Below are 12,967 nucleotides of genomic sequence, written 5' to 3' on the forward strand. Positions count from 1 at the left end.
TGCTTGCTCTAGAGGATGGAGGGAGATGGGTCGTTTTATTCTTCCACAAGCAAAGAAATGGCTGACTTTTAGGAGACTCTAGCTTTCAAATACAATTTTCATTTCATAAGTTATATTGTACTTTCCACTGACTCTGTACCATATGTAAAGTATTTTAATCTCTTGAGTCCCAGTAGGAAGAGCTTTAAGATCCTTCATCTTCACTTCTTTTCCTGTCTCTCTTTCTAAATGTCCCAGCTTTGCTGGTGTGAAGCTGTCATTTCTCTCCCTCTCTCCAAATGTCATTGTCCATGCTGAGTTTGTTACCTGCTGGTTATCAGCAGCTACCCAGAGACTTTGCAGAAATGACTTTTAGATGTTGGAATAAAACGGAAGAGGCAGGGGAGAGCACATGTCCTCCTCTTCGCCCAGAGCAGATGGAGAGCTCTGTTTTCCTCCTAGTCTGGGGAAGCGACGTTCCCACGCAGTCCTTGTTCTGCGTGGCTTGTGTAGGGAGAGCTGTTTCAGTTTGTTTTACTTTTTCCGTGCAATCTGTGTGGCTAAACATTTGCTGTTTGTGCGACTCGAGTGCCAGACGCCTCCCTGGGAAAGCAAACCAGCACCACCCATCTTGCAGATGATGACTTGAACAAAATGGTACGAGTGGGTGTTTCTGAGATGATGCAGGAAACCTGCCAGCACTGAACCCAGATTTTCAGTCTATGCCTCGTTAGTAAGTTAAATAGTGCCCAGTAGGATTTACCAACCAATTCTAAAGTGCTGATGAGCAGTTAAATCAGTTCAGGAAGATGACCCATGGGTGGTATGTCAGTGACTGTCCTGTTTGAGGGCTACGAGCCCATGGTGTGGGGGCAAGCTGATCTGTTCCAGCCAGTGTCAGTGCCCAAGAAAGTTTGTGCATGTTGAGGTTACAGGTATAGATGTATGGAGCCTCGTTATACTACCATGGCTGCAAGGGCATCCAACCTGCTGGTGTCCTAAGGAGTCTTGTCCTGCCTCCCATCTACTGTATTTTCCTAATTTGTCATCTTGTGCTTGAACGTATTTTTTTATTGAGTTTATCACTTACTGACAGGGAAAGGACAAGTGATTTTAACACAGGACTTACCATAGAATTAAATTTCTTACAGGCTTTTTTTTATGAGCAGCTACCATTTTTTTGTTTGTTTTGATTTTGTTAACGTACTGCCAGACACATACGTTCTGCAAGACTCTCAGCATAGCGTGTTATTCCTGGTTTCCGCTGCAATCAATGAATCTGTCACAGAAGTTCTTCAAAAAAGTTTGTGGGACGTATGTATGAAGGGATATCTGTAAATGTTTAAATCCAGTCAGCTGAAGTTTTGAAGTTAATTCTTTAAAACCCTATGAAATCCTTCTCGTTCACTAGCAGATTGGCTTTAGTTTGCTGTAGCTTATTTCTCTGAACCAAGGCCATTTTGTCTCTGAATGAGAGCATTCCCATGGGCATTCGGTGTGCTTCAGCTTCTCTGCATTAGCTTCGTCATTTCAGTTGATTAGTCTTAACTCACTTCCGTGTGTCCCTGTGAAGACAAGCCACCAAGGGTGTGAAGGCTAGGCTATTTATTGGAACTTTGATTCCAGCATTTAGATCATGCAAATGCTATGGCAGTGAGTTTTCTTCCCATTGTTTTGAGGCGACTTCTCAAGCTGATAACTTCACCAACGCCTCCATTAAAATTAGTGTGTCACATCTTCTTAAAATGCTGCTTCATTCAAATTGTTATCTAGTTTATACAGAAGATTAAATATACCAAAGTACTGCTTAAATAATTTAGCTAAGGCTCCTTTTGTGCAAGAAACAGCAAGAGATTCTTAAAAAAAATCCTTTGTTTTATTATTGGACGTTGATTTTTCTGAAGCTTGTGCTCTCGCTCTTATTCCTACCATGCTGCTTGCAAGCAGGCTGTTTGTGTTTTAAAAGCAAAATGCAAAATAGCATTTCATTTGTAGTCCAGGCACAAAAGGCAGTTTTATTTCTCTGTGCTTAAATAAATAAGCAAAGCTTGAAAGAACTTTTTAGTTTAAAAATGCTGCCATCCAGTGGTTATTTTGTGTGTAAAACTGCTACTTTTTGATCTATACATATGTGGTCCTTATATGCTTTTTTTTCCCCCCCAGTGCCCTATGCAAATTGTGGTTATGACAAATACAACACTTTTCACAGAGAAATGACAAAAAGCTTTTGTAACTTTTTAGGGACAAGTACAAAAGTCCTTAAAGATCAATGTGTTGCATAGGCTGCTATCTCACCCATTCGGATTCCCAAAGAGCAAGATCTTCATAGTTTAAATATCAGGGAGACTTTAAGTATATAGTGGAATGTAAGTGGTCATGAATAACTGGCATCGTTTATGTACGTTATGATTTTGTCTCTGCCTAGAGCTTGTCATGCCATAAAACAGTTTGAAATTATGCATTCGTTCTGAATACTTATTTCAAGTGATTCCACTTTACTGCATGAGAAAAAACACAGGAATCTAAACTATATCCAAGCGTCCTTGAAGACAAGCCCACAAAACAATTCATGGTTTCTACATGTATCTATGGTATAGAAAACTTGTTTCTAGTAATAACTCAAAACAGATGGGATTCGATAGCATGCCTATAGAGAGAGCAAGTAAAGCTCTAAAGACGTTTTTTTCAAAATAATTTTATAGTCAGGATTATCTTGATAAGTAGTATATTAATTATTGCTTTCCTGCAGGGTTGTTTTGTTGGATTTGACCTGGCTCATGCTGTTGGGAATGTAGAGCTTCATTTGCATGACTGGGGAGTAGATTTTGCCTGCTGGTGCTCCTACAAGGTAAAATAGATTCATTGTTTGAGACTATTTTCCATAATATCACTTATATGATGGGTCAGCAAATAGGTCAGATTAATAAGAACTGCACCTGAACTGTGTAGTTACTCATAAGACTTGGCTGAATCTTTGAACCAGCCACAACGAGGAGATGGACACTGACTTTAGTGGTGGCTTTGTTATGAGAGGTTCCAAAAGATAAGTGGCAGTGACCTGCAAGGTCTTGTGCATGTGAGAAGGATGCTAGTGGTGGTTAAACATCTGCTCTGAAGCACGCTCTGCTCTGTGGTCACAGTGTCAGAGGTTCTTCTCTTATTTCCCACACCGAGAAGGTCTTGCTGCTATAGGATTTTCTAAAGCGGTCCCTACATAAGAGAATATTCTTGCCTAAACTTAAATAATTTCAGATCACAGAACAAGGTATCTTTAGTTCCTTTGGCTTCTCTTGAGATTAAGAATCGACAGATGCAGTCAGATGAATTTTTTGACGACTTTGCTATATGTATTATGACATGGGACTCTTTCAGCCATACTTCAATTTTCTAGCCTTTTGTCTGTTAGACTTCAAATATCATATGTAAGCCGAGAAAGATATTTTTAGAACTAATCTGAAAAAATATATCTGCTTTTACTTGCATCAGCACTTTGAGACAAATGCTAGGATCTCCAGTTAGAATGTTAAAATTGGTCTGTTTTACAAAGAGGGGCGAGGGAAGGAAAGCTATACTTTACAGATAATGAACACGATGTGTACATGTTGATTTATTCTTTACAGTATTTAAATTCTGGAGCAGGAGGCCTTGCTGGTGCCTACATTCATGAGAAGCATTCCCAGAGTATTAAACCAGTGTAAGTATATTTCTATACCCAAATAAAAGGTGCTGTGATGTTTAAATAGGAATATATCTTCCCTTGGAGTTGACATCTGAAAGTGCGAAAGTGTATAGATTCCTAGTCATAGACTATGGACACATGTCTATGTATATATGTATGTATAGATGTAGAAGAAATTCCCTGCTTTAAAAAAACCTCATTGGGCTAATATTTGTTACTGACTTATTGCATCAATGAAAAGGGTCGTACAAGTTTAGACAATTTGGTTATCTGACTTTGTTACCTCAGATGGGTTATTTTATGTTAATTTTAGTACATTTTGAAATTGTTAATGTACATGCTCACATCTTAAATACATTTCCTCCTTGGAGTCTGCTATCAGTTCTAAACTAAATATAATCATGAAAGAGAATGCTTATAATATTAAAAACAAGTAACCTAAATCATGCCTATGAGACTGTTTAATGTAAAGAGAATATTTAACATCTTCCTTTAAAAATGGATTTTTTTACATCATTGAAGTCTTTGGTTGGTGAACAAAATCAAAGACAATTTCAACTCTGTGTCTAATAGCTCTTTAATACTGGCATGTTTTCATTAAAATTATATCCACTAGTAAAGCTAGGAAGCATTACATGGAGATCTGTGTTCTCAAAGACTGTATAATCCATGAAAAGCTGCGCTATCAACTGAGGTTAGCTGCATTAAAAAAAAAATACCTGTTATTTAAAATGTTATATGACTGCATTCGAGGTATGTATATTAAGAACAGTAGGATTAATACTTTTAATGCACAGACAAATGTAAACATTTCTTTCTGGCTATAATGCTTGGAGAAATTGCTGGCACTTACTTTTATTTTAGGATGAAGAAGGCAAACTAAATCAGATTTCAGAGAGAAATAATATTATAATAAGCAGCTTCGCTGCACTATGTGCTGGTTTCAGACTGTCTAGACTCCCAGGAGATAACAAAATAACGCTGATAAGTTCTTCTCAGTCACCCATAACAGAAAACTCATTAGGATGACATATGACCTGTTGTGAGCTGATTTGATCCTCACATGTGAACACTGGCAAAATATTCTGAATCTCTGGATATTACTTCTGGAAAGTTTTTCTTTTCTGCTTCCCCGTTAGCCAGGTGCAGGCATTGCTCCTATGGCCAAACCTCTGGGCCCTGGCTGTGGGGAGCTGGGAAAATGCTGAGCAGTGAAAAAATGTGGGCCGGCTAGAAATCACAGAACAGCAACGGAAGGAATGAATAAAATCTCAAGGACTTTGAGTCTTTTTTCCTTCTTGATGAAATTTTGAAACTTCTGTGAGGGTACTAGCTTGATATTGTAGGTAAGAGCTTAAATTAGTTTTTTCTGAACCAGCTTCTTCATACATATTCATTAACTTGTGTACTGAATCTGGATGCTGAATGTCTTAAATACAATTGCCTATATGAAATAGGCTTTTTCAGCCTGGGGCCCAATTAAGGATATAATTCCAAATTTCCTGCATAGACCCTTTGCATTATTTAATCATAGTTATTTCATATTTCCTGAGATTTGATAATCACTCATCAGATTGTTTGTAGTTAATATGCCCCGGTTGCATTACTTTTCTTTCTTTTCCACATCAACCAGCCATTTCAGGTCTCCAAATAAGGCAGTGAGACAAAGGAGAATTTGTCTATGTCAAAGTATTCAATTTTATAGCTGATTTAAATGCAGAGCAATTTGCTGTGTGTTGTACAATCAAATAGAGTGGAATTTAACTGCTCAGGAAGTTGCAGGTTTTATGTTGTATCTCAAAAGTCTTTGGCTGTCATCTGAATCAAGGATGACACCCAGTGGCCAGACAACTTCATTCAAAAACAGAAGCACCACACACTTTTGTTTCTTTCCACCTCAGCCCACACATAAGCGGGTAATTAAATTCCAATCCAGCTGATATCCTTTTGTCATTTAAACTGTCTGAAATATTGTCTTTAACTCACGGCCAATATTGTGCGAGTCACTTTACCCACCTATATAGATTTCTTTAATTTGTCTCATCCTTCATATTTTCTGCAAGCTATTGACTAGGTAGTTATTTTTATATCGAAATAATGTATTGTATTTTAATATAAAAATGTATGTTCTGACCATAATTCAGAGAGGCAGACCCAGAACGTTTGCCAAGTGCCTTTGCCTGTTACTGACTGAGGCTGGGGCAAAAAGGACTTGGGTACTTATTGAAAATTAAACAGCTCAATCCAAAATTTTAATTTTAAACCCCCAAGCCCAGCTACTGCCCATCACCAAAGGCACTTAGGTATTTTGTTTTAACTTCCTTTAATTTCATGAGTATGCTTTTATCCATGCCCAGAGGCTTGCTAATAAGAGCAGTGTAAGCAAATAGGCGCTCGCATTGTAGCTATGCCCCATTTCAGAAACTGGGTTCCCCTCCAGCTGCTCCCCATCGTGCTGCTCCATCCAGAGCCTGCTCCCTGGACAGCAAAACACTTATTTGCTGCTACTTTCTTTTAAAATGCAACTTGAGAGTTATCAATTTATTTAATAGCCTTACCACCAGGAGCTAGGGCCATGGCAAAACTGCTTTCTGCTTTGAGTCTGTAGACCGAGGTTGTGGCAGCCTAACTGCAAACCTGTGCAACCCAAAACCGGTGTTACTCAGTAATACCATGGCGCATCCCAGCAAACAAAAGGCAACACCAATCCCACTCCTCTTCTTTATGGATATGCAAGCTTCCCACAAGATTTTTAAAAGCTGGTAATACACTAACTTGGCAAAGGATTTATGCCTAAGAGCAAGGTTTGATCCTTAGGTCTGATGGCTGGCAGATGGAGGCTACGGACAATACAGACTCCTATGTCCCCTTCTTGTTTTGTGTCACTGCAAAGACTGTCCTGCACTCCCTGGCTTAGCTAGGGATAGTTCTCTAATTCACTGCAAGGGCCATGGGTCTAAAAGTTACATGTTGTAACCATCCTAATTAACGTCCGTACCCAAGTATGTTGGGTAGTCCTTTGCTAGTCCCCTATCTTTCTTCCTAGAGCAGTAAAACTGAATCAATCTGACATATATGGATCCAATATATCCCTATTCTCTCATGATCTCACCTCCTTTGAAGTCTTTTAATACTCGAATAGCTTTTTTAATACCTGCTCTATATATCACAATGCAATATATTCTTGGCTAATTGTGCTAGAGTGATTTCTCTACGGGAAGGTTTCAAATAAAAAAAGACCTGAACAGAGCAGAGCTATGAAACACTACCGAAACTGTTTGGTCAGTGCAGGCTGATCCTGTGCCACCAAGTTCTCACATAAATGCAGTTATGTTGCAGAGGGGAGGTTTGCAAGACACAGAAAGCACTAAGGTGACCTACTAATACTGAAATTTTGCTTGACTAGCTTTTTGGGCTCCAGAAAAGTTTTAGTTTTTTTTTTTTTTTCTTTTTTTTTCTTCCTGTTTCTCAATTTCTCCAGTTATAAAAAGAAGGATAACTAAAATCTACCAAGCAAGTTAGCTATAACATAATGTGAATGTTTGTGAGCCCCTGGGGTAGAAGGTACAGGAGAAGTCAGGTGTTCACAGCAGAGTGTCTGCAGCTGTAAATGTGCAGGGTTCAGCTCTGCTGTCAGCTGTCATAAGGGACAGGAGGGGACAAACTCGCGGAGTCCTGAGATATGAGAAGAAAAAAAAGTCCTAGTCAAATCCTTGTAAGAAAAAATAAGGCACAATTTTAAAAGATGAAAGGGAAATAAATGTATGTAAAGAAGCCAGGAGAATAATAGCTAAGCCTTGGCAGAGGATTAAATGAAAATTGTACACACTCTAGTGTTTAAAATGAAAGGATTTATCAAGACTTAACTTTAGCACAGACTAGCAGCAGGTAGAGTTTAAAAATAAAAAGTTTGTGTGATGTGAAGAAACGCTGTATGTGCAGGAAGCAGCTGATGTCCAAAGAGAGTGTCAGCCTTTGCTATAGGATAAAAAAAAGTATCAAAGAACAAGAAACAGAAAGGTAACTATTTCATACTAGCTTTGAGAAACACAAGGTATCTTCAGACAACTTCTTCATAGACAGAGGTGAGATATCAACGCTTTCTCCTAGATCACTTTCCTTTTTGGCGTCTTGATTCCAGTGAAAATGCCAGAGCACAAAAGGCTTCCCGCTACTTCTTTATAGAGACCTGTACAGCTTTTTGGTATGTGAACTTTTACCCTGGCATGCGATAAACAAAAATACACTCTTCCAGCTCCATACATCTCCCCCTTCCCATTTTTCCCAGGTGCTCTGTGTCCCCACTCTGCTCCAGTGCAGACCCTCTCTGCCCAGTAACTTTGTTTTGCAAAAGGTTGCTCAACCCCTTCCCAGGTTGGTAGCTCTAGCTGAGTTTTTGTTTACTTATTTTCTTGATCTACAATCATTATTCCTTTTTGAATTAAAGCCACATAATCCCCAGCCTAAATCGCTGAAGCTTCTGTGAAACTGCTGAAGATAATGTAGCTTTGGAGCAATGTGAGTTGGGAGCAAAGGACAGTCATAAAAAGATTGGGAAGGTAGTTTTATATCTACTGTATTGGAAAGAACTAAAGCTACTCTTGTTTAAAATGCTTCTAGGAATAATAGACTAAGATGGTCCAATTCTCACTGACCCTTGGAGTCTATCAGCTCTGAGTATCTCAGCACTACTGAAAGTTTTAGCAGAACAGAGCACCCTGGCCCGGCAAGGAGAAGCTTCTGGAGAAGCAACGTAGAGACTTCAGGGAGTTGCACTGAACGCAGCAAGGTGGAAAGTCAGTGGTCACAGATGGAAGTGTACACGCTGCTGTTTCCAGAAGGGTTTGTCACTGGTCCTAGTGGACTCAAATTGTGGACTAATGTATGGATAAACTATTCGTGGAGTGCAACACGTGTCCCCCGAGCGCATAAAGTATCCTGTACTAAGGTAGAAATGAACTGTTTCTTTGCCAAGGAGATCAGAGCAATTCAGCTCCTTGAGCTAATTTAGAAACCAAAAGTTAAAACCTCCCTTGGGAAGAGACTGTTTAGGAATAAAGGCATCGGCTAATTAGGCTTAATTGCATTGTCTTGGGACAAGTGATTTATTAGGCCAATCTAGACCCATGATGGGCCTGCAGGGGTGTGTTCTCGGATTCACCAATTGAATGGCAAATATCCAAGAGCATTTTTTAACTTTGGAGTGAGTCTCTGGGAGGAAAAAACAGAGAGGTTAATGTGCACTCACATCAACTATTCCCATTCTCCTTTCTTCAGCTCTGTACATCCTTTTATGTGACTCCCATGATTGTCTCTGTGTTCTCTGTCAAGCATTTTCTCTCTGTCTTCCTTCAAATCCTCCCTTGTAATTAAGTTATATCTTCAAGCAATCTTGCTTCTTTTCTCATTATAAATAATCTTCTTATTCTTTCCTCCCTGAAGGTCTTCCCCTATGTTTTGTCATCTTTGCCCTGGTGAGATTTTAAGGTGTTCGAGAGAGGAGCTGTATGCCTCCTTGTAAACTCATGGGACTATGTACGAGTAAATGTGCTGTATATCAAGTCTGCGTCACCTATAGGATAGTTGGACTGAGTGTGAAAGTAACGTGCTGTTTTAATTCCCTGTGTGTACTCCCATGCTACCTAGACACTCTTAGTTTTGAAAACTCAAACCTTAAAATGGAGCATGTAGAAAAACAGAGACATGGTTCCTGTAAAATTTCTCAAATATATAAAGCAGTGTTTTTAAAAAGCATGGTGCTGGACTGATTCTTGCTTTTCATGCCTGTTATCAAGGCATCAGAATGCTGGGATAAGTGGAGATAAACAAGTAAACAAAGCACTTAGCTTCTATGAGTCATATCTTCTCCAAAATAGTATTTATACCATAGGTGTGTTTGGCTGCAGATATCTTGAGGGCAGATTTGGGGATTTTATGCATATTTAAATCTTTGCCCGACAACTTACTCTTTCTTTTGTCCAAAATTCCACCAACAATATGAAGAAATGTTGTTTAAAGCATGATGCTTGTCACAGCTTTTTTTTTTTTTAATCATTTTTATTTTAAGACTGAGGCTGGTCAAATTCTTGCAATAGGTCTTTAATGGTATTCATTCTTCAGTAATCACTCACTAAATTAGTGAGTTTACATGTTAGATCTGAGGAGATTCAAATTTCTCATGAATGTCTCCTTCTGGACCATGCTGGTGGGACATGAGCCACTTAGTCTGCTCTGCCATGGCCCTTTCCCACTCCCAGCCTTGGAAACGAGAGGGAGGTGGCTGCCTTCCTTGCAGATGCTGTTTCCCATCTGCCGCCTCTAGCTTTTCTCATCAGATGGTGTAAGACACAACTGCTTGAACACATGAAAGGAACCCAACAGGCTTAGCCTGATGGAAAGGTGAATGTAGCCTGGGGGCAACTCTTGCATCCCCGTTAACTAGCAAGGAAGAGATCCTGGGGCTCTCCTCAGAGTCTGCATGGTTGCTGTGATTTTTTTTTTCCCCCACTTCAAAGGACGTGTGTTGTTAGCTGCCTGCTCTTTGTGCCTCAGTTCTCCACTCTGAGACAGGTGGTTTTGAAAGCACTTTGCTGTGTCTTGATTTTTCCCAATAAGGGAAGGCAGTGAGTTAGTTTCCTTCCTGCTGAATGAACTTCCAGAGATGCAACGCTCGAGCTGGTGTCACACACCTCTAACAAAATCGAAAGAAAACATTCTTTGCCCGCCTTTTTAATAAGTCACAAAGAGAGACATTATCTCCCCTTTTATGCTTATCTCTTAATCTGTATGTTTCTGTATCCACCTCATAGAACCTTCCTCTCTCAGAGAGGAAAAAGTTTATTTTCAACAAAAAACGTCAAGTAAATCTTCTACCGTTTCCACTAAGAGCTCACTTACCTTTGCAGAAATGTGCTGGAACTAATGCAATTTTGCATTTGGGATTTCCTACTAGCTGTTGATTCACTTGCAGTATTTGATAATTTTTCACTTTTTCTACTTCAGATTCCCACTGTTGGTACTTTCTCTGAAGCTTTCCTCCTAAGATTCTCAAAGCTGTAGTCTATACATGTCCTTTAAAAATGAGATTTGCTCATGCTTTTGTATTAGTTCATTAGCCCACAGTGGGGAATTGTTTCTAATTTTTCCTTCCTGAATGTGCTTTGAGATCATGGTATGCCTCGAAATTGCTCTAAGCTGAAAGTATGAGCAATAGCCATTATGCTTTTGTGCCATTAATACAGTTACCTTTTTTTTTTTCCATTTATGTCCCCTGGAGTATATTCCTGTAATTGTCAGTTACGGGTTCAGATGGGGTCTCCTGCACTGCATGTCTCCCAGAGCTATTCAGGTCCCTGTCCTGGCTGAATACCTCTCTGGCTTTAGCCGCAGCTCTGGGATCATGCATACAGCTCATATTGTGATTCATATCACAGCCGGTACCTGATTCAAACCATAAGCATTTTTAAAGGTAATTGGAAGGTCGTTGCCCGGGTTAAGGAAATAGTTCAGCCTCTTTATTTCTTGCAAAGTTGGTATTTTCTGTGTGTGCATGGGGGGATTGTGTGTGGGGTTTCTTTTTTGCTTGGTTTATCACTTCTGCTTATTTGTTTCCACTTGTTCCTGGGGTTTCTGGTCCTCATACCCCCTCTTTCTCCTGACTGAACCTTCATCTCTCCAGCGCTCAGCCAAGAGAAGATGGTCTCACCAGGGCATGCATCTTCATATTTTTCTTTTTCCTTGGGCTCAAGGATGGATAATCAAATCCATTTTATCTTCACCACTGTTGTGGGCTAGCTAGATCATTTCTTTTGCCCCCATGCCAGCTCCTTTATTGGTAAGTCCAGCAAAGCAAGTCTACAGCCTGCTGTCCTTTACTTCTTGCCCATCTCCACACATCTTTGAGTCAGGAGCTTCTTAGAGACCTTCATGACATATATTGTTTCTTCTTGCCCACTTTCTTTAAGCCATCCTTCCTCTCACTTTCCATTTGTGAAATATTTATTTTCACAGCTGTTTGTTGCTGAAGGGAAATTCTTACTATCACAGTCACTACTCCTCATTTGTCATTGAAGTTGTTGGCAGTGCTTGCTGGCAGTTGCCTCTTGCTGCCTTCTGCTGTGTGGAAACTAGAGGGCAGCTACAGCAATATAGTGCTCGCTCAAGTGTCTGAAGAGCAGTTTCCAGTGAGATGCTGGGAGGGACACTGTAACCTTCTCTCTTCCCCTTCCTTCTCCTAGTTTCTCAGTCGTCATGGCATCAAATCAGGGACCTAATCACACCAGTGCAACTGATTTTAGGAAACTTGTACGTTCTTTCTGTCCCATGGCATGAAAAACAACTCCTCAAAGTGAAGAATTATTTATTAATTTCTTTAGCTGTGTACAGTTTATTAGGCAAAAATCTAATAATTTCCTAACCTAATCTAGTTTTTCAACATCCCTCTCTTTTCATTGACAGTTTTCTGACTTGACTTTCTAGCACCCCATTGTAAGCAAGTACAGAGAGACTTGGTCAGTGCGTGTTGGTGGTCAGTGTTGCAGATACAGTTAGTTTGTGACACAAGAATAAGCTCATATAAGCATCCTTATCCGATGGCTTCTCACCTGCTTCTGCAGTGAGAAGAGCTTGGGGGCTCCTGAAACCAGTGTTGGACCTCATGTCAAACATGTTAGGGCCCAAAGTACTGGTAGTTTATGTGCTACTGAAAATTAGGGCAACTACAGCCCTGTAAAGAAAGGTCCCTAAGTCACGTTTCTCTCATGTTCTCTAGTGATGGATGAAATTTCAACTTTTTGAGGAGAGACTCTTTAAAATAACTCTGAAAGATGCCCATTTCAGTTCTCCCTTAATGATTTCATGTCTTAGACTTCAGCTCAATAAACTCCGTTTGAGTTCTTTTCTCCTTGAATATCACTTAGTGTTAGTAAATGTTTTGTAACACAACTACTGGATTCTGTGGCAACTCTGCTGGCGCTTAAAACTTTGAATTCAATTATCTCCAGCACTGACATTAGAAAAAAAAAAAACCAAAACAACTCATCTAATGTGGATTGCTTCTTGTTTCAGGCAAAGAGCAAAGGTGATAACTCTTACATTTTAGCTAATAAGGATTCTAGTATGATAAAGGTCTTGCATTAATATTGTGATTACTGTATTCAAAAACAACAAAGACCCGAGGAAGCGCAACTTCCTAGATCTTAAAATTTTTATATTATAGTTCAGTCAGATACATGTATTATTTAGAAATCTATCTAGATATCATCCCTTCAAAGAGTCATTCAAAGGATTGAGGAGACTGTATAGTTCAGT

At 39.5% G+C, this 12,967-nt stretch overlaps 1 protein-coding gene across 1 annotated transcript in view; it reads left to right on the plus strand.

Annotated features, from left to right (window-relative positions):
- KYNU (kynureninase) overlaps positions 1-12,967 on the plus strand; it is a 55,385-nt gene that overhangs the window by 26,676 nt on the left and 15,742 nt on the right. Inside the window, exons 9-10 of the mRNA XM_050900167.1 lie at positions 2,729-2,827; positions 3,600-3,673. Of these exons, the coding sequence (XP_050756124.1) occupies positions 2,729-2,827; positions 3,600-3,673 (173 nt within the window). The remainder of the gene's footprint in view (positions 1-2,728; positions 2,828-3,599; positions 3,674-12,967) is intronic.

This window comes from Gymnogyps californianus, chromosome 7 (genome assembly GCF_018139145.2).
Source record: "Gymnogyps californianus isolate 813 chromosome 7, ASM1813914v2, whole genome shotgun sequence".
Classification (NCBI taxonomy): Eukaryota; Metazoa; Chordata; class Aves; order Accipitriformes; family Cathartidae; genus Gymnogyps; species Gymnogyps californianus.